General features: G+C 45.5%; 1 protein-coding gene and 1 pseudogene across 2 annotated transcripts in view; one reads left to right on the top strand and one right to left on the bottom strand.

Moving 5' to 3' along the window:
- Window positions 1–8,819, top strand: part of LOC136105264 (lactosylceramide 4-alpha-galactosyltransferase-like) — a 32,317-nt gene extending 23,498 nt beyond the window's left edge. The window contains exons 2-3 of one of the 2 annotated variants that reach the window (XM_065844961.2): window positions 3,205–3,331; window positions 5,144–8,819. In XM_065844961.2, coding sequence (XP_065701033.2) covers window positions 5,198–6,280 — 1,083 coding nt within the window. In that variant the 5' untranslated portion in view covers window positions 3,205–3,331; window positions 5,144–5,197 and the 3' untranslated portion in view covers window positions 6,281–8,819. The remainder of the gene's footprint in view (window positions 1–3,204; window positions 3,332–5,143) is intronic. The other variant, XM_065844970.2, reaches the window with a different exon arrangement.
- LOC136101963 (poly(U)-specific endoribonuclease-like) lies at window positions 7,755–17,718 on the bottom strand (annotated as a pseudogene).
- Between the last annotated feature and the right edge of the window lie 1,495 nt (window positions 17,719–19,213).

Here is a 19,213-nt window from a genome sequence, read left to right as displayed (position 1 = left end):
AAGGAAGTACTCTTCACAAATCTATGTGCAGGAGGAAAATGAGGTAGGTGCATAAAGTCTGGCAAGATGAATAGGAAAACACCCTTAGGCTATAGAAAACATTGTTTGTAAAACAATTAACAGAAGATATTAAGGCTACCAAAGTTGTTACTTTCTTTTTCCAACTGCAGAAGGAACAGGAAGCCTGCTAGAGAGGGAGAAGGTCAGCAGGAGATGAGAGATTGAAAGGGAATTCAGAGATCTGTTTGAAGTAAAACAAAACTCTTTGCTGGGTATAAAAACTGTCTGGAGGGCTGAGCCCAAAATGTTATGGTGAATGAAGTCAAATCCACTTGGTGACTGTTCACGAGTGGTGTTCCCCAGTGCTCAGTACTGGGGCCAGTTCTATTTAATACCTTTATCAATGATCTGGATGAGAGGATCGAGAACACCCTCAATAAGTTTGCAAATGACACCAATTTGGGTGGGACTCTTGATCTGCTCAAGGGTAGCAAGGCTCTACAGAAGTATCTGGACACGCTGGATAGATGAGCTGAGGGCAGTGGCATGAGGTTCAAGAAGGCCAAGTGCTGGGTCCTGCGCTTGGGTCACAACAACCCCATGCAACGGTACAGGCTTGGGGAAGGGTGGCTGGAAAGCTGCCTGGGGGAAAAGGATCTGGGGATGTTGACTGACAGCCAGCTGAACATGAGCCAGCAGTGTGCCCAGGTGGCCAAAAAGGCCAGCAGCATTCTGGCTTGTATCAGGAATAGTGTGGCCAGGAGGACTAGGGAACTGATTGTCCCTTTGTACTCAATGCTGGTGAGGCCCCACCTTGAATACTCTGTTCAGTTTTGGGCCCTTTACTGTAAGAAAGACATTGAGGTGCTGGAGAGAGTTCAGAGGAGGGTGATGAGTAAGAGGTAAGAGGTTTGGAGCACAAGTCTTATGAAGAGTGGCTGGGGGAACTGGGGTTGTTTAGACTGGAGAACAAGAGGCTGAGGAGAGACCTTATGGCTCTCAACAACTACCAGAAAGGACTTTGTAGCAGGGTGCGCGTTGGTCTCTTCTCCCATGTAGCAAGTGATAGGATGAGAGGAAAGAGCCTCAATTTGCACCAGGGAGGTTCACATTGGATATTGGAAAAATTTATTCACAGTAAGGGTTGTCAGGCCTTGGAATAGGCTTTCCAGGTAAGTGGTTGTGACACCATCCTTGGAGGTAATTAAAAGATCTGTAGATGAGGTGCTTAGAGACATGGTTTAGTGGTGGACTTGACAGTGCTAGGTTAATAGTTGGACTTCATGATCTTAAAGGTCATTTCCAAACTAAACAATTCTGTAACACTATGAAAATTAATTTCTGCACCTAGCTACAGGTAAGAGGAACATGGGGATGTTACTCTACACTACCTCCTTGTGGGCCACAAATGCCACACCCTCTTGCACGTCACCATGTCCATGGAAAACATATCAGGACTGACTGAACAGACAGATGATGGAATCTGATGGCATGCATCACCAAGTGCTGCAGAAGCTGGCTGATGTCATTGTGAGACTGAGAAGGTGATGAAGGAAATCCTCCTGGAAGTCACCAGCAAATATATTAACAATAAGAAGGTGATTAGGAGTAGGGGGCATAGTTTTACAAAGGTGAACTCATACCTGGCTAAAATGACAGCCTCCTATGATGAAATGATCAGCTCAGTGGACAAGGAAAGAACACTGGGTATTGTTGATGGTAACTTTCGTAAGGCTTTTGACACAGTCTCCATAACAACCTTGTAGAAATACTGATGAAGAGTAGACTGAGTAAACACAGTGAGGTAGATTGGAGAACTGACAATTTCTGGACTGGAAGCAATGTGATGAGTGACACAAAGTCCAGGTGGAGGCCAGTAACTGGTGGTACACTCCAGGGATCTGTGCTGGGCTGCGTTACATAGAGCATTACCTGCAAAGTCAAGGGGAGCAATCCTTGCCCTCAGCGTGGGTTACACAGATCTGGAGTAGTGCTCCAACTCTGGGCTTCCCAGTTAAAGTGAGACATGGACATACTGGAGCAAGTCCAGCAAAAGGCCAGTAAGATGAGAAGGAGACTGGAGTACGTGCCATAGGAAGACAGGCTGAGAGAGCTCTGGTAATTTTTTCTTGAAGAAGAGCAGGTTTGGGAGATGTCTTGTGAAAGTGTATAAACAGCTGATTGGAGGTGGGTTGGGTAAAGAAGACAAGCCAGACTCTTCTCTGTGGAATCCAGTGACAGAATGAGACACAATGGGCACAAATTGAAATATGGTGGTGGTGCAACACTGCAACGGTTTTCCCAGAGAGGCTGTGGAGCCTCTGTCCTCAGACACGGTCCTGAGCAACCCGCTCTAGGTGACTCTGCTGTGGTTGTGCAAATGATGTCGAGTGGCGCTTTCCAACCCGAACCCTTCAGTGATTATGTGGGGCCTGACCTGATGCCTGGAGAGCTCCATGGACGAAAGGGCTGGGAAGAGCTTCAGGTGCTCTCCAAAGAGCTTTCCCAGTGTTGGCATCATCTGAGTCTGCCCATGGTGCTGCAGTGCTTGGAAGGATTTGGGGAGGGGAAAGGGGTTTGGGAAGCTGCAGAGTAATAGGGCTGGCATTTGTTGTAGGCAACTGAGTAGAACTGCACTAAGTTCTAAACTTAGTGGCTGTATGGATAAAGGTGATATCTTATGACCATGTCGGTGTGTTTTCCATAAGTGAAGGTCAGCTGCCAGTGAGTACAGGGACAGGGGAACTCCATCATCAAATGAGTGACACCGCATTGAATGAAGTATCAGGCATAAGAGGGAGTATTTCCAAATGGATGAGTTTATTAACTGGTCAAAAGAGTGTACGTTCAAAGGAGCCTTCAGGAATGAAGTGCTGGGATGGGAGGAGGCAGCTCTATGAATCTCTCAGCTCAGTTCTCGTGGCAGCCACCCAAGCAGAGTGAGTAACGGAGAGTGTTAGCAAAGAGTAGAACACAAAACAGCAACTGGTTTCCCACCACAGCATAAAGCTTAATGTGTAGCAATAATTGGGTTTCAATTTCCTTTTTTTTTTTTGCTTGTTTGCATGTTTGTTTTTGGTGGTGCATTTCTAATTGGATGGTTTCCTCACAGCACAGCTGCAGGAACCTTGTATCAGCCACTGCATGAACTGAAAGTGTGATGTCACATCCACATTGATCTGCCTGTTTCTTCCATGTGTTCAGGGTCCGTCTCTCAGCATTTCTTTTCAGCAAAAGGAAGTGCCAGCTCCTAGAGTTATAGGTGCTCTGAGAAACACCGACCTGGTCCAGCTGAGTGGTGACTTCTGTGGTGTCTTGAAAGTAGAGACAGGTGGGTAGTATTTGCTGTTGCTGTGCAATGGCACTTGCGATTTCGGGGGAAGGAAGAGAGATAGATTTCCTGTGTTTGTTTTGTGAAACAAATGGACTGGCTATTGCAGCATCATAAATGTCCTCTTATCCGCTACGAAAGCAGCAGTGTACTTCTAAATATACAGAAGTGTGCTTGTGGTGGAAGTTCCTCCTCTTACTGAAAATATGCATGTAACATTGCAGCTTGCTCACCGTTAGATTAGAGCTGTGCTTTCATGATGTCTCTTCAGCCAAAGGCTCTGTTCCCTTAAGCCTGTACCTGCTTTCTCCTCTGTAGCTTATCAAGCTAAAAATTATTGATGGGATTCAAGAGGCTATGGTGTGGAGAGAGAGGGAAATAGCTATGCAAAAAGCAAAAATTTTTTTTTTTTTTTTGCTATCACTTCTCTGCAGGAGGAGAAAATGTTCTGGGAATCCAGAGCTGATTATTTGTGTATTGGCTGCCTCTCCTCTGTTCCCGAAGCCCCAGTGCCTCATGGAGAGCGGTGGCTCTGTGCTGTTGCATTTGGAAACCCCCCAGTGCAGCTCAAAAGTCATTTTCTGGCTACATGGAGAGATTAGTCTGTAACCCAGTTGCAGTAACCAGGGGTGGGATGAAATACAAATGGCATTGTGCCAGCTGGATTTTCTGTCCTGTTCACTGGCTGTTTGGTTAAAGATTAAAGCTTTTTGCTGTTTCCTGAAGCTGTCTGTTCTGGAGCATGAGGATTTGGATTTGGAAATGGAGCAGAGATAGGTGGGATATATCTTACAATCGTAGAATAATTTTGTTTGGAAAAGACCTTTAGGATCATCGAGTCTGACTGAAAATCCAACAGTGCCAAGTCCACCAGTAAACCATGTCCCTAAGTGTCACATCTATGTGTGTTTTCAGTATCTCCAGGGACAGTGACTCAACCGCTTCCCAGTGCAGCCTCTTCTCCTTACCTTGGCAGTTCTTGTCCTTATCATTTGCATCTGCCATCAAAGCTGCTTTGTATCAATTCCCTTCCCATTCTCCATCCATTCTGCTATGCTATAGTGAGCTAGGCTCCCTGTAGTGGGGAGGGCATCTGATTTCAAAAGGCAGCAACTGCTGGTTCAACAGCCTGGGAGACTGAGGCCTCTTGATAGGAACTGATGAAAGCATCGGGGTTTTAGTATTTTGTTTGGTTTTGGGGAAGGACAGGTTGTGTGTCAGTAGAAAGAACTCATCACAAGAAAAAAACTCCCATCAGGGCAGCAGTTGCACACAATGTCTGTTGATAGAGCTGCAGGAACATTCAGAAGGAGCATTCCTGTTTCCTTGTCCTAGGGATCTTTGCACATGTTTCATGTTCAAAATGACCTGAAATTCTAGAAGATGTTAAATAAGGTCTCATATGCTGTTCCCAGAGTTTGTGGTGCACCACCATGCAGGTGTGCCATTTGTGTGTTCAATGCTGTGTATCATTCCAAGTGGCAAGCACAACTTACATGGATAATATACATGGAAAATGTACATGGAGAGAACTGAAGATCAGACTTGGTATCTGATATGCTGAGAGGAGAGACTTGTCCTTCTTTTGTGACTGGACGAGAGGGATCCAGAGTTGGGCAGTGGCTTCTGATCTGGGACCTGAAGGTCCTGTGGCAATATGGAGAAGCCAGGAGACTGTTTCAGAAATGACCAAAAGGCATAGTTTAAGCTGGGGTGAAGGAAGGAGAGTTCTCCTCTACCGTGGCAATTTCCCAAGGCTCGAGCTCTGCTGCCTTTCCTGTCAATGTCTTTTTCTTCTTTCCTCCCCTTCAGATCACAACGGCTGTGCTGGGAGAGCAGGCTCTGACGGGAGCGAGACTGCCCAGGATGTCCAACTACCTGCCAAAACTGACCACAGTGCTGCCGAGCCACAGGCCTGGGGCTCTGTTTATCCTCACCATTTCATTTCTGCTTGTTGCCTCTGTCATGTTCTATCAGAGAACTGGGAAGGACGCTGAGGGTCAGTTCTACAGCTCACCCACACAGAACAGGTCTGAAGAGTTTTTGACTTTTCCTCCCCACACCATTCCTGGTGGTCCCCCAGCTTCCCCAGGGGATGTGTTTTTTGTGGAGACCTCTGAGCGAATTAACCCGAGTTACCTGTTCACATGCTCTGTGGAGTCAGCGGCCCGGGCGCACCCTGAGACACGGGTTGCGGTGCTCATGAAAGGCCTGGCAAAGGGGAATGTCTCATTGCCCAGCCACTGGGCATTCTCATTGCTGAGCCGCTTCCCCAACGTGGAGATCCAGCCCCTGGACTTGGCAGAGCTTTTCTCAGGAACACCTCTGGCAAAGTGGTACTCACAGCCTGAGCACCAGAAGGAACCTTATTTCTTACCCGTCCTGTCTGATGCCTGCAGAATTACCATCATGTGGAAATTTGGTGGCATCTACCTGGACACAGACTTCATTGTGCTGAAGAACTTGAAGAACCTCACCAATGCCCTTGGGCTCCAGTCTCAGAATGTACTGAATGGAGCCTTCTTATCTTTCAAACCCAAGCATGAGTTCATGGAGCTTTGCATGCAGGACTTTGTGGATAACTACAATGGGTGGATCTGGGCACACCAGGGCCCAGAACTCTTAACACGTGTCTTCAAAAAGTTGTGCTCTATCAGTAATATCCAAAGTGGTATGATCTGCAAAGGAGTGAGTGCTCTTCCCCCTGAGGCTCTTTATCCTATTCCATGGGAAGAGTGGAAGAAATTGTTTGAAGCAATCGGCTCCTCGGAGCTTCACAATCTCCTTAGGAACACCTACGCAGTGCATGTATGGAACAAACTGAGCCACGATGCAAGGCTAGAGATCACGTCCCAGGCTTTGCTGGCTCAGCTGTATTCTCAGTTCTGCCCTGCCACATTTGCACAGATGAAGAAGGACTCTGAAGAGCAGTCAAAGCCTGTAATGTGACCTGCTGCAGGAAAGTTTTCCAACCTGAAGGAAACTGAGTGCCTTCCACAGAGTTGGTTTCTAGCAGGTAGTCTGTGTGACAGCTCAGTGATCTCAGTGATTTTTATACTAATTCTAATATCTGCCTCAGATAATACATGCTTCAGTTATACACCAGAAGCTGAATTTGGTCTCTCTTACTATCCTTCAGTAGCCCTTGATGCTGCAGGGAAGGGTGATCTCGTTCACTGGTGCCTATCAGTTGCTCCTCTATGTCTCTTCTCTTAATTGTGTCAGGTCTGAAATGCCTCTCGTATAGTGTCAACATCTGTAGGAACCCTTTCCTTGCTGCGTGTAATGTTTCTAAGTATGTAAATAAATGCCAGCCAGTGCTATAGGACACAGTTTAGACGAATTTAGGACCAAATTCCTCCAGTGGTAAAGATTATTACAGCTGGTGAAATATATGGGGAGTATATGAAAATGACTTTAAGAAATGGAAAATATTTTAAAATCCCACTCGGCTATGTGTAAAGATTTTCTTGCTTTCCAGAGACACTTTGTTTCAAATGATCTTCTCTATTGTTTCATATTCCATAGCAATAGGCTGATTTTCTGCTTCTCTTCAGAGAAACAAATAGACAAAAGCAGTTCTTTTACCAGTGTGGGTGAAGACCCTTGTATTGTTACAGAAATCTTTGTGGCATGTGAGTACCTAACCAGTCCTTGTCACACACTCAGAGGATCTCAGCGTCTACCTGTTCCTGCAATAGTGTGAGAAGGAAAATCATGATCTTCCTTTCAAGTACTGAACACATTGTGGAAGAACACAGGCAAACACCAATGTTTGCAGAAGGACCAGTGACCAGGCCCAGGATCAGAACCCATGTCTCCAGTGACATCATCTTATTGTCACTGGGGATCTAGTCATGCATTTGTCTAACCGTAATGCTGATTACACAAGCAGATAAGTGGCTGCAGGCATCACTGCCTGTAATAGGAACACAGGTGTCTATACCAGGGACTTTAACGTTAGGTGAGAGAAAGCCAGCTGTGGCTTCTAAAAAACCTGGGCAAATCTGATGCAGTGGAAGACCTGCTGTTGATCTGATGGCCATTCTCACATCAGAACATGCTTCCTGCATGTCCAGGGCAGTGTAATTGTAAGATGCATTTGAAATTAATTAAATTTTAATATGTCGTTTTCCTGAATTCCTTTATGTGCTGAAAAGTGCAGTGTTACCATGCAAAAAGGAAGGCTGACATAAGTTTGATCCAGCCTTTAATATGAGCAGCAGTATGTTTCCAGGTTTGTCAGACACTGAGCCATGGCACACTATTGATGAAACACACCACTGCAAACTGAAAGGGAGTGAATCATCCATTTTCTACTAAAAATGAGTCATGTGAAACAACACATCAACTTATTCTGGCATCTGGTCCCATGTCCCCCCGACAAAAAAAAAAGTTTCCTGATCACTCTAACTACTAATCTTCACTGAGGAGTGCTGAGGAGTACCAGATATGCTGTTCTAATGTGGTGCCCATGGCAGCAAACAACCATCTGTACCTCGTATACCTCTATCTTTACGGTCTCACATGTGGCTCTTTCCTCAGCCAGCAGGAAAATGATGGTGTAATGGACAAATTCGACCTCCGGGCTGATACTAATAAAGGTGCTTCCAACTGACATGACCAGGCCATTCCATCTGAACTGGATGCTCAAAACTCAGTCATCTTTGTCCAGCTGAAAGCAGAAGCGAAACAACAGAAAAAATGCCAACACAGCTGTGACCAGAAACACACACTTTTGAACCCCAGATTTTTGAGAGTGTTACAAGATTCAGTCATCCTTGCTGTGTCAGTGTGCTATAGCTGGAGCACAGCCTTTTCCCTGCTCTCTGGAGCATACATGATCATTTATCTCAAGCTCCATCAGTATTGCAATTCTGTAAACACTGGCTCTACATTTTAAAATAGTTTTTGTGAAAAAAGAGGATGGACTTGAGGGCATGCTAGTAAGTCTTCTACTTATGTACAGCTGGGCAAAGTAGATTCAAAGCAGTTGAGCCTATGATTGCATCATTAGGCCTTGACTCATTACCACAGCTTTTAGCTCTGGATCCTTTTGTCTTATTTGCAAAGGCACCCTGCTTGTTCTTACCCTGGTTTTGTTCTTCCGAGCAACATATCCCTGGTGGTCAATTTGACTGTGCTTTTCCTGAAGGTAAGATTGTACCCAGTCATGCAAACCTAGGATCTGTTTACCGTGCTGTGTTTCTCCAACAAAAGCATGTTCAAAACAGAAAGAATCAGATCTGTAATAAACCAAAGAAGAATATGTAGGTCTTTTATGTGTGTCAGTAGTTCAAACTGGCAGAGGTAAAAGGCAAGAAGATACACAAGCCGGTTAGCTTGATTTGTGAGCAGTTATTTTGTTTGTCTGGATGGTGTTGTGTTTTCTTTCTTACTTTGCACAAAACGTGCAATGAAATTTAGCCACAAAGTCTAAATTTGTGTTTGATGATGAAGATTACTAATAAATGCCACAGATGCATCACTGCTGTGTATCTGGATTTTAGCAAAGCTTCTGACACTGTCCCCCTTAACAGTCATGGACAAACTGATGAAGTGCAGATTAGGGAAGTGGATGATGTGGTGGGAAGAAAAGTGTATGAATGTCTGTGGTTGAAGGCCTCTGATTAGGGACAAAAAAGGCACTTTCATGACTTCTGTTGCTAAGATAGCATCCAGGAAGCAATTGTTTTCAACTGTTTCTTCTGGAGTCACTACTTCTGCTATACCAGTAGGTGTCTCACAGTTCTCCAATAAGGAAACAAAGGCTGCAGAAAAAGAGAAACTTTCAGCAGGCACATCCTAATGAACAGGCCACATGCTTAAGCATATCTGTGAGTACCACCATAAGAAGATGCCATATAATATGCCTTGGCAGCCCTCAGGGAAAGACATTCCTTTGTATGTCAGGTGTCATTCTCAGGTACACAGTTGGGTGTCAGTCTAGAGGTGACTCAAGGCCAGATGACTGCTGCACTTCTTTTTGAGGTAAAAAGCTCACTACTGAGCTTTCTTATGGAACCAGCTGCTGAAGATGTGATGACCATCTGCCAAAATAAATCGTATCTGACCACCAAAACTACAGGCATAGTCTTCTGAATGTGGGCTATGCTATAGCCCTCAACAGAAATGCAAGAAGTAGCTGTGGAACTAGTGCTATCTGAAAAGGCTAGAAGCTGTGAGCAAAGGAGGAAAGATGACTTTGGCATCTTTTTCAATACATGGAATAACATCAAAGCAATGACAAGAGTCCTAACCATTTCACTTTGTACTGGGAGAACCACAGAGAAATTCAGATTTTGGCTAAGGCATAAAAGGATGTTCTGAGGGTACAGGTAACCTTCAGGCAGATGTTGTGGAAACTGCCTTCAAATGACATGTAGCATGATGATCCCCACCACATCCACACTATGTATGTTGTTAAGTTTTAGGCTAACACATAAAAAACAACACGAATTCTTCATGTCATTTCCACTGTTAACCAAAGTATGGGTCTCACTTGCAAAAGTTTTTACCCTTTTCAAGCGTTCTTCGTTTATTTAGTGAAATAGGTGTCCGGCTGTGCTGTCCTAGACAGCACTGTCACACTGCTATGTGGCATCTGCTTTTCCCTAGGAGAAAGACCAGAGTAAAACAATTAAAGAAGAAAGATGTCCTTAGAGGAGACAGTGTCTGCCTTTATAATAATGAAAAGAAAACCAATAATGAAATCAGGATGCTTTGTTAGGATTGGTCTTCCTACAAAACAAGAGAAGACATTACAGGAGGACAGCCTGCATTAAAAAAACCCAAAAAACCAAAAAAAACCCCAAACGACAGAATCTTTAACACCATAGGAGCTTGAAATTTCTCTGTTGACTCATTTTCAGAGATGCTGGTCATGAACCAGGTACTATGCTATATACATCACAAATGATAAACAGAAGTAATGTAGAGCCAAGTTTCCCTCCCACCACACCACAAATGAAAAAAAAGGAGATGGGGCACCTTCTTTCTCTGTGCATTTGTAACCCACAGATCCCCTGCATATGAGGCCATGCAGTGCAACAGAGGGGTTATTTCTCTCCCAAGTCCCTACTCTCCAGCCTAGCCAGTCTAATTCTCCTCACCTCTGTGATCATGCTAAGGCAACCCCACTCCTTAGTATCAGCCTTTGTTTCCTCTTTCTGACTTCATAACCACAGCCCCAGCCACTGCCCCAGTGCCAGGGAGGTGCAGAGACAGTTCTGTGCAGCCCCACCAGCTTTGGACTGGAGCATCCAGGTGCTCTGAAGTTTTCAGACTTCTGGTTGACCATGTTTAAGGGCACCTCAATCAATGTTACCAATAGGCACATCCAAAATGGAAAGTAGACTTTACTGACAATTTTTTCTGTTCCGAAAAAGGTATTCTCAAGGAAAGAGAAGATGAGAAGCACTTTGTTAAGGTAGGCAAGGGGTAACTAGAGCCTTCTTGTGAGAAACAGAAAATCCATATGGGAGAAGTTTTCCCCACATACATTTTGACCTGATGTAGGTATCTCTTTTTCAAGTTTACCAGCAATAGAAAATTATATAGGATGAAGCAACATTGAAATAAAGTGTTTGGGCACTTGTGTGAGTACAAAATTGGATACTGGACATTCAGTGGTCTGCTGCAATTTGTGACCCATACATTTAGTCATGTTTGCACAAGGCTGAGTTGGCAAGGAGTGAAATGGCTGTTCATTCAATCTGGTACCCACTCCTCCTTCACAGTTCCCTGGGAGTGGTAGCAGCAATCCTGACACCCTCCTCACCCACACCTCGGTGCTATTCCATGCTCTCCAGGAGACCTCCAGCAATTCCTCTGATTCCTCCCTTATTCCCCGAAGAATGACCTGGGACCTATCTCCCCTTCTCCTTGTGGCAAGTCACCCAGGCCATGTGCACAAGCAGTCGTACTCACACAGAAACGTCCTGGATGGAGGGGAGATCAGTACATCTCTAATCCTGTTCAAGGTGTGGTCAACACTGAACTCAGACTATGTTGTTCCAGGTGTCATCTTGCTGGGTCTTGAAAGCCTCCAGAAAGAATATTTCACAGCTTCCCTGTGCATTCTGTTCTGGTGGCATTTGTCCTTGTTGAATTTCATGATGTTCCTTCCTTAGACCTGCCGAGGTCCAGCTGAACAGAAGCCGTGCACTTGATCACACCAACTTCATCACCACAGTTTCCTGTCATCTACAAAACCAGAAAGGTCGCCGTCTAGATCCTCTTCCGAGCCACTGATAAAGATATTAAATGCTGTAGGACCCGAGACAGAGACCTGGGAGACTCCACTGGTAACCAGTGTCCAGGCAGTGTGGACCATTGATGTGTTCTCAGTAGTGTTCCTTCTCCTAAGTGATCCTTTGTCATTAGGAAGTCCTGCCTATGCCACTGGTGGAGATGACCAATCATAGGCAACTCTCTAGCAGACATCAGGTTTGCAGGCATCTTTTCCTACAGTACCATGCTGCCCTAAATCCTCATGTGATTTAGCAGCTGGTTGCCTGCAAATCAATTGTGTAGTCTTTCCCAGACATAAGGTGGTTAACATCCACATCACACATCTCGCTGAAAACTTCAGAAAGTTCATGATTTAAGGCCTTCCTGCCAAGAAATCCAGAGAAATACATGTGTTAAAAAAAGACACATGCTACTGCTTCTGCAGGTCACTTCTAGGGTCCTCTAACATCACTCTGTCTTCTGGATTGTACCTTGCCATCAGGAGAGCCGGTCAGCACTGCTTTAAAACCGTAGAGCCTACTGTTCATGTTCATATCTAAAGAATGCAGGTAACCTGTAAGGAAACTTGAGCCTTCCCTGTGGTTATTTTAGAGTATATTTTGACAGAGTTCTTGTTAATAAGCCTTTCTGCAGTTTTCCATGCACTGAAATAAAAATGAAGATGGTCGTGTTTCATTCAGGAGGATTCCATGTACAAACCACATTCTCAGGAAAAGAAGTGCAGAAATTTATCCACAGTGGGCATTTCTTTCAAACAGCCACTTGAGTAACCTGCCATAATTTTAACAAGTTGTTCTCCCAGACTGAACAATGGCACCTTCAAGCCCAACTCTGAACCTCCTAACTGATAATTCTTAGGTCTTCTCCTTCTAGTCTGGCCAGGAGGGAGATATTCACTGCATTATCCTGCCAGTGGCAAACTGCATGGTCTCTAGCAGAAAGAGCAAACAAACATTGTGTTAAAGTCACAAAAAGTCTTCTGATGTGGCAGCCTTGATGTGAGGCATTTTGAGTTCTGAGATGGATCATGAACTGGTTGGATAACAGAACTCAGAGGGTTGTGATCAACGGTGCAGAGTCCTGTAGTTAGTGGAGTTCCCCAGGGATCAGAGTTAGGTCCAGTCCCGTTCAACCTGTTCATCAGTGACCTGGATGAAGAAACTGAGTGCATCTGAGCAAGTTGCTGATGATACCAAACTGGGTGGAAGGGCTGACGCACCAGAAGCCTGTGCTTCCATTCAGTGAGACCCGGACAGGCTGAAGGACTGGGCAGAGAGGAACCTGATGAAGTTTAACAAGAGCAAGTATAGGGTCCTGCACATGGGGAGGAATAAGCCCAGGCACCAGTACAGGTTAGGGGCAGACCTGCTGGAAAGCAGCATTGCAGAGAAGGACTTGGGAGTTCTGGTGGACAACACGCTGATCATGAGTCAATAATGTGCCCTTGTGGCCAAGAAGGCTAATGGTATCCTGGAGTGCAGTAAGAGTGTGATCAGCAGGTTAAGGGAGGTTCTCCTCCCCCTCTACTCTGTCCTGGTGAGGCCAAATCTGGAGTACTGTGTCCAGTTCTGGGCTCCCCAATACAAGAAGGAGAAGGAATTACTGGAGAGAGTCCAGTGGTGGGCTACAAAGATGACTGGGGGTGTAGAGCACCTTTCTTATGTAGAGAGACTGGGAGAGATGGGTCTGTTCAGACTGGAGAAGAGAAGGCTGAAAGGGGATCTCATCAATGTTTATAAATATCTCAAGAGTGGGTGTCAGGACGATGGGATCAGACTCCTTTCATTAGTGCCCAACAATAGGATGAGGGGCAACAGGGACAGGCTGAAACATAGAAGATTCCATCTGAAAACGAGGAGAAACTTCTTCGCTTGGAGGGTGCCGGAGCCCTGGAACAGGCTGCCCAGAGAGGTTGTGGAGTCCCCTTCTCGAGGAGTCTCCTTCTCAGAAAGCTCAAAAGCAAGCCAGGTGGGCACCTCCCCTGTTGTTGTCAGGGAGGGAATAGAAGTCCTAGAAGAAAAGAGGACATTAATCAAATCGTGGGAGAAGAGTCTAGAAGCAGAACAGCAAGATTTTATGTGCCTTTCCTGCCCTGGACTGCACTTTGTGGCTGGCTGGGAAACTGCTGGAGTTTAGAAGTCCATATGAAAAGAAATAGAAAGTAGAAAACTGTGCCACCCTTTTGTTGTGTTTTTTTTTTTTCTTTTTTTTTTCTTCCCAGATGATTGAACAAGCCTTTTTCTCCAGAATTGTCTATTTAACTGTGGGATGGAACTCATACAACCTAAGAGGAGAATGCTGAAAAGCATGAGCAATCTGCGCTTAACTCCTTGAGAGCTTGTTGTCCAAAGAATAGGAGAACAGGATGGGCAAGTTCACAGAACAGAACCGGAGGTGTTTTCCATACTTCAAACACCATCTACATTCATGTTACCTTGGACTGACCTAACTTTACTGGATTGCTTTTCTCCTGGGTTCTGGACCCTCTCTGCATCAGCTTATCCCATCTCTTTGAGTACCACCATATTATGTTTAATAGAGTTTTTACTTTGGAAATAACTACCAGTGGCAGATAGGAGTCTGCTGTCTATTGAACATCCAATGTATGTAAAATATTAGGGGCATGTCAGTATTTTTGTATATATTGTTTCACATATCTGGTATACCATATATTTATATGTTAGCAAGCGTGTATTTTGGTAAATGTCACCTCTGCAGAAAATCCATCATCCCCCTGCCCAGGGCTACCACAATATTGTTAGGGACTTTCTCTCTACTTTTTGTTGTCCCAATCAATCCCTGCCAAAGCAAATAACTTGTTTAGTAGCTTACATAGTCATCTTGTAAAACTCTTTCTGGACAGTATTTCTTTAAAAATGTCTCTTTTATCCCTGTGTTCTCCTCCCTGTTGCTTCTACCCTGCCTCCTCCCCACCCCCAGTATGAGAGAACAGGAACAACAACCCTCTCCACATGTTCTGTCTGGATATGCCATTTGTGAACACCAGTACTCTGAGCGTGACTCAAATGATTTCTAGATCTGCAGTTGTCTGAGGTCTCTTCTGTGCCCCAGGTCAAGCACAGACACTGTGACATTTGCTAAGTTTAGCCAAGGCAATGGTCAAAAATGTGAAAGACTGTGCATGCAACTTTTCTCTGTTTGTCTCAGGTTTATTTGTCTCGTCTTTGATGGTAAAAATGAGAAAGACAAATTGCCCATCACTTTTACAAAACAGTTCCCTGTCCTTCGTGGAACACGGCCATGGGGTTCAAGGAGGGTGTCCACAGCTTAGAGCTGAGCTGTCTGGTGTTGATCGGAGCCCAGTGCTGCTATGATTGAAAGCTACCTGCGTGTGAGGTGGGCCGGTCTGTGCACAAGTAACTACTCTGGAATGAAGAAGCTGCAGTGGTGGGCACCACGTGTGTGTATGTATGTAGTGCTGCTTCTTTGTTCAGCCCAGCTTATGGTATATCCTGGAGGTATTCAGGATTTTGAATGTCTGCAGTTCTCCCAACACTGAGCATCTTAAAGAACGAAGACTTCTTGGGGAAACAGCAGATCTTCCTGAGAGTATAAGCATTCTTCAGCGATCTCAGTGGTATAAAAGGATGCTGTTTTCACCCCCTACTCTCACTGTGACTACTCTGTGGGGTTTTTTCACTGCTTTCTTTAAAAGCAGCTGCACAATTGTCAGGCCTGGCCTGGTGTGTGGTCAGTGAGGCATGGTTTCTCCTTCTGCTGGTTCCTTCCTTTTGGGTCCTTTGGGCTAAATAACAAAAGCCTTAGTGAGCTAGAAACCACTACCATAGAATGTCCTGAGTTGAAAGGGACCTACAAGGATCATTGAGTCCAATTCCTGTCCCTGCACAGGACAACCCCACAGTTCACACCATGTGTCGGAGGGTGTTGTCCAGTCTCTTCTTGAACACTGTCAGGCTTGGGGCCGTGACACCTCCCTGGGGAGCCTGTTCCAGTGCTCCACCACCCTCTGGGGGAAGAACCTTTTCCTAATGTCCAACCTAAACCTCCCCTGGCACATCTTCCTGACATTCCCTTGGGCTCTGTCATTGGTCACCAAAGAGAAGAGATTGGTGCCTGCCTCCTCCCCTTGTGAGGAAGCTGTAGCTGCCATGAGATCTCCCCTCAGTCTCCTCTTCTCTGGGTTGAACAAACCGAGTGACTTTAGCCACTTCACATACGGTTTCCTCCTCCAAACCCTTCACCAACTTCATGGCCTCCTCTGGACACTCTCCAGTAGCTTTATGTCCTTTTTATCCTGTGTGGCACCCAGACCTGCACCCAGTGCTCCAGGTGAGGCCGCACCAGTGCAGAGCAGAGAGGGACAATCACCTCCCTTGCCCGGCTGGCAATGCTGTGCTGGATGCCCGCAGGACGTTTGCACTCTTGGCTGCCAGGGACACTGTTGGATCATTTTCAACTTGTTGTCAACCAGAACCCCCAGATCCCTCTCTGCAGAGCTGCTCTCCAGCCTCTCGTCCAGCCGGGGTTACCGTGTCCAAGGTGCAGAATTTGGCACTTAACAGTGACGATAAAATGGTGGTTGGTGGTCATAAGAGCCCAACAAAAGACTCTACTGTGGCAATAGCATGAACCAATTATGGGAATGTTTGCGACCCACTGCAGTGATGTGGCTTGATGTACCACTGCTTATTCTAGGAAAGTCCCTTTTTGAATAAGTGGAGTGGATTTTTACCTGTTTTTTTCTATTTTGTTTTTTCCCTGTAGAGTCAATATTCTGAGGTTTGATACGGAGAGAATCAAACCAAAGCAGCATTTTGCCTTTCCCCTTTGTCTTGTGTAAAAAAGAAAATAAACATGGTTTTTCCTATTACTTTTCTCTGGCAAGATGTTCAGTTTTGTTCTGTGAGGTGTTGGTTGGTAGGGCTGAGCAATCTGCTAGTTATCATGGAGAAAAGCATTTTAAGGTTGTATCCTGAATTGACTCACTAAAATTGGGAGTGTGGAATGAACATGGGACAATTTGAGCATAAGGACATGTGAAAAGAAGGCTTGGTGGGACCATTACTACATGGCATCTTTGGTACCCGAGCGGAGGGAACAGAGGAAAGCACAGTGTGTGGTACTGATTCCTAATCCAACCAGCTATCGCCCCATCATTCATGACCTGCAATCAATCTGAAGCAAAGCATTTTGATTTCACTTGGAAAGCTTGGATGTTGTGGAAGAGGCAACTCCATGAGAAATTACGTTGGTTATTCCCTGGGCATTGGGCTACAGCCATCCTTAGTAGTGACTGTGTCTGTGCTCCTGTAGACCTAAAAGTGGAAAGCTTGTGCTGCAGGCATTCGGTGTCCCACCTGCCTTTCAGAGCTTGATCTCAAGACCCTGGAGCCCAGGGGAGTTTTCTGAGAGGCTGTGAAAGAACTGGTGGAATGCGGAGTCAAAAGCCAGAGAAACAGTATTGTCTTGTGATGTAAAATAGTTTTCTGTACTTTCTTTAATTGCTGGTATGCAACCAAGGATGATGGGAAGTGGTGAGGAGGCTCTAGCTGTTTCTTGCCCTGTCTCCTCTGTCCTTGAGCTCCTGCAGGTTAGCATGTATGCAGGTGTGCAGTACATCAAGGGGAGAGGCCAGGGATGGGGTCTAGAGATGCAGAACTGGAGAGTGCAAGAGAAGAGAAGTAAGGAAGGATCAGTAGTGTAATCCTGGACCTGATCTCCTAGAAAGAAAATGAATTATGATTGTTTTCTCTGGGCTAGCTGAGAGCACTCCTGTGCCAGGAGCTCTTGTGTTTGGGGGGATCTATGATGCACAGTAAGTTTTGATGCTCTGCTTGTTTCTTCTGCCCTCTTCACCCCCCACCTCCAAAAGTGTAGTCCAGGAAGGCTGCGGTGCAAAGCAGGTTAAGAGGCCTTCTTGGGGGAAAGAGCAGTTACCTGCCTAAATCATACACATGTTGGCAGCTGAGGTCTGCCTAGGGCTGGTTTGTCCTCAGCAGGAGAGAAGAGGAACAACAGAACTCTCCACATGCTCTGTCTGGATATGCCATTTGTGAACACCAGCACTCTGGTCTTCTTACGTACTTTAGGTTTGTGACCATTCCTAGTGTGCACTTGGGCTGTGGTCTCTCTGGTACGTTCTTTGCCACCATGCCTGGAACTCAGATGAATAGGCATAGTCCAGAAGAGAACACTACAGAGTGTAGTGCCATTACAGCTCAAGCTGAGATCTTGACCTTTAAATGTATGTATAATGACGGAGCCAAATAGCAGCTACCATGGCTCTGCAGTGTGTTGGTAGAGGTAGGAGAAGTAAGGAAGTACTCTTCACAAATCTATGTGCAGGAGGAAAATGAGGTAGGTGCATAAAGTCTGGCAAGATGAATAGGAAAACACCCTTAGGCTATAGAAAACATTGTTTGTAAAATAATTAACAGAAGATATTAAGGCTACCAAAGTTGTTATTTTTTTTTCCAACTGTAGAAGGAACAGGAAGCCTGCTAGAGAGGGAGATGGTCAGCAGGAGATGAGAGATTGAAAGGGAATTCAGAGATCAGTTTGAAGCAAACCGAAATGCTTTGCAGGGCAAAAAAACCCACCAGAATCTGAGCCCAAAGAATTGTGATGAATGGAGTCAAATGCACTTCGTGATCATTCTGGAGCAAGTCCAGCAAAAGGCCGGTAAGATGAGAAAGGGACTGGAGCATGTGCCATAGGAAGAGAAGCTGAGAGAGCTCTAGTAATTTTTTCTTGAAGAAGAGCAGGCTTGTTAAAATGTATAAACAGCTGATTGGAGGTAGGTGGGGTAAAGAAGACAAGCCAGACTTGTATCTGTGGAATCCAGTGACAGAATGGGACACAATGAGGACAAATTGAAATATGGTGGTGGTGCAACACTGCAACGGTTTTCCCAGAGAGGCTGTGGAGCCTCTGTCCTCAGACACGGTCCTGAGCAACCCGCTCTAGGTGACTCTGCTGTGGTTGTGCAAATGATGTCGAGTGGCGCCTTCCAACCCGAACCCTTCAGTGATTATGTGGGGCCTGACCTGATGCCTGGAGAGCTCCATGGACGAAAGGGCTGGGAAGAGCTTCAGGTGTTCTCCAAAGAGCTTTCCCAGTGTTGGCATCATCTGAGTCTGCTCGTGGTGCTGCAGCGTTTGGAAGGATTTGGGGAGGGGAAAGGGGTTTGGGAAGCTGCAGAGTAATAGGGCTGGCATTTGTTGTAGGCAACTGAGTAGAACTGCACTAAGTTCTAAACTTAGTGGCTGTATGGATAAAGGTGATATCTTATGACCATGTCGGTGTGTTTTCCATAAGTGAAGGTCAGCTGCCAGTGAGTACAGGGACAGGGGAACTCCATCATCAAATGAGTGACACCGCATTGAATGAAGTATCAGGCATAAGAGGGAGTATTTCCAAATGGATGAGTTTATTAACTGGTCAAAAGAGTGTACGTTCAAAGGAGCCTTCAGGAATGAAGTGCTGGGATGGGAGGAGGCAGCTCTATGAATCTCTCAGCTCAGTTCTCGTAGCAGCCACCCAAGCAGTGTGAGTACCAGGGATTGTTAGCAAAAAGTAGAACACAAAACAGCAACTGGTTTCCCACCACAGCATAAAGCTTAATGTGTAGCAAAAATTGGGTTTCAA

This window comes from Patagioenas fasciata, chromosome 1, assembly GCF_037038585.1.
Source record: "Patagioenas fasciata isolate bPatFas1 chromosome 1, bPatFas1.hap1, whole genome shotgun sequence".
In the NCBI taxonomy this organism is placed as follows: domain Eukaryota; kingdom Metazoa; phylum Chordata; class Aves; order Columbiformes; family Columbidae; genus Patagioenas; species Patagioenas fasciata.
This window is presented reverse-complemented; position numbering and strand designations above follow the sequence as displayed.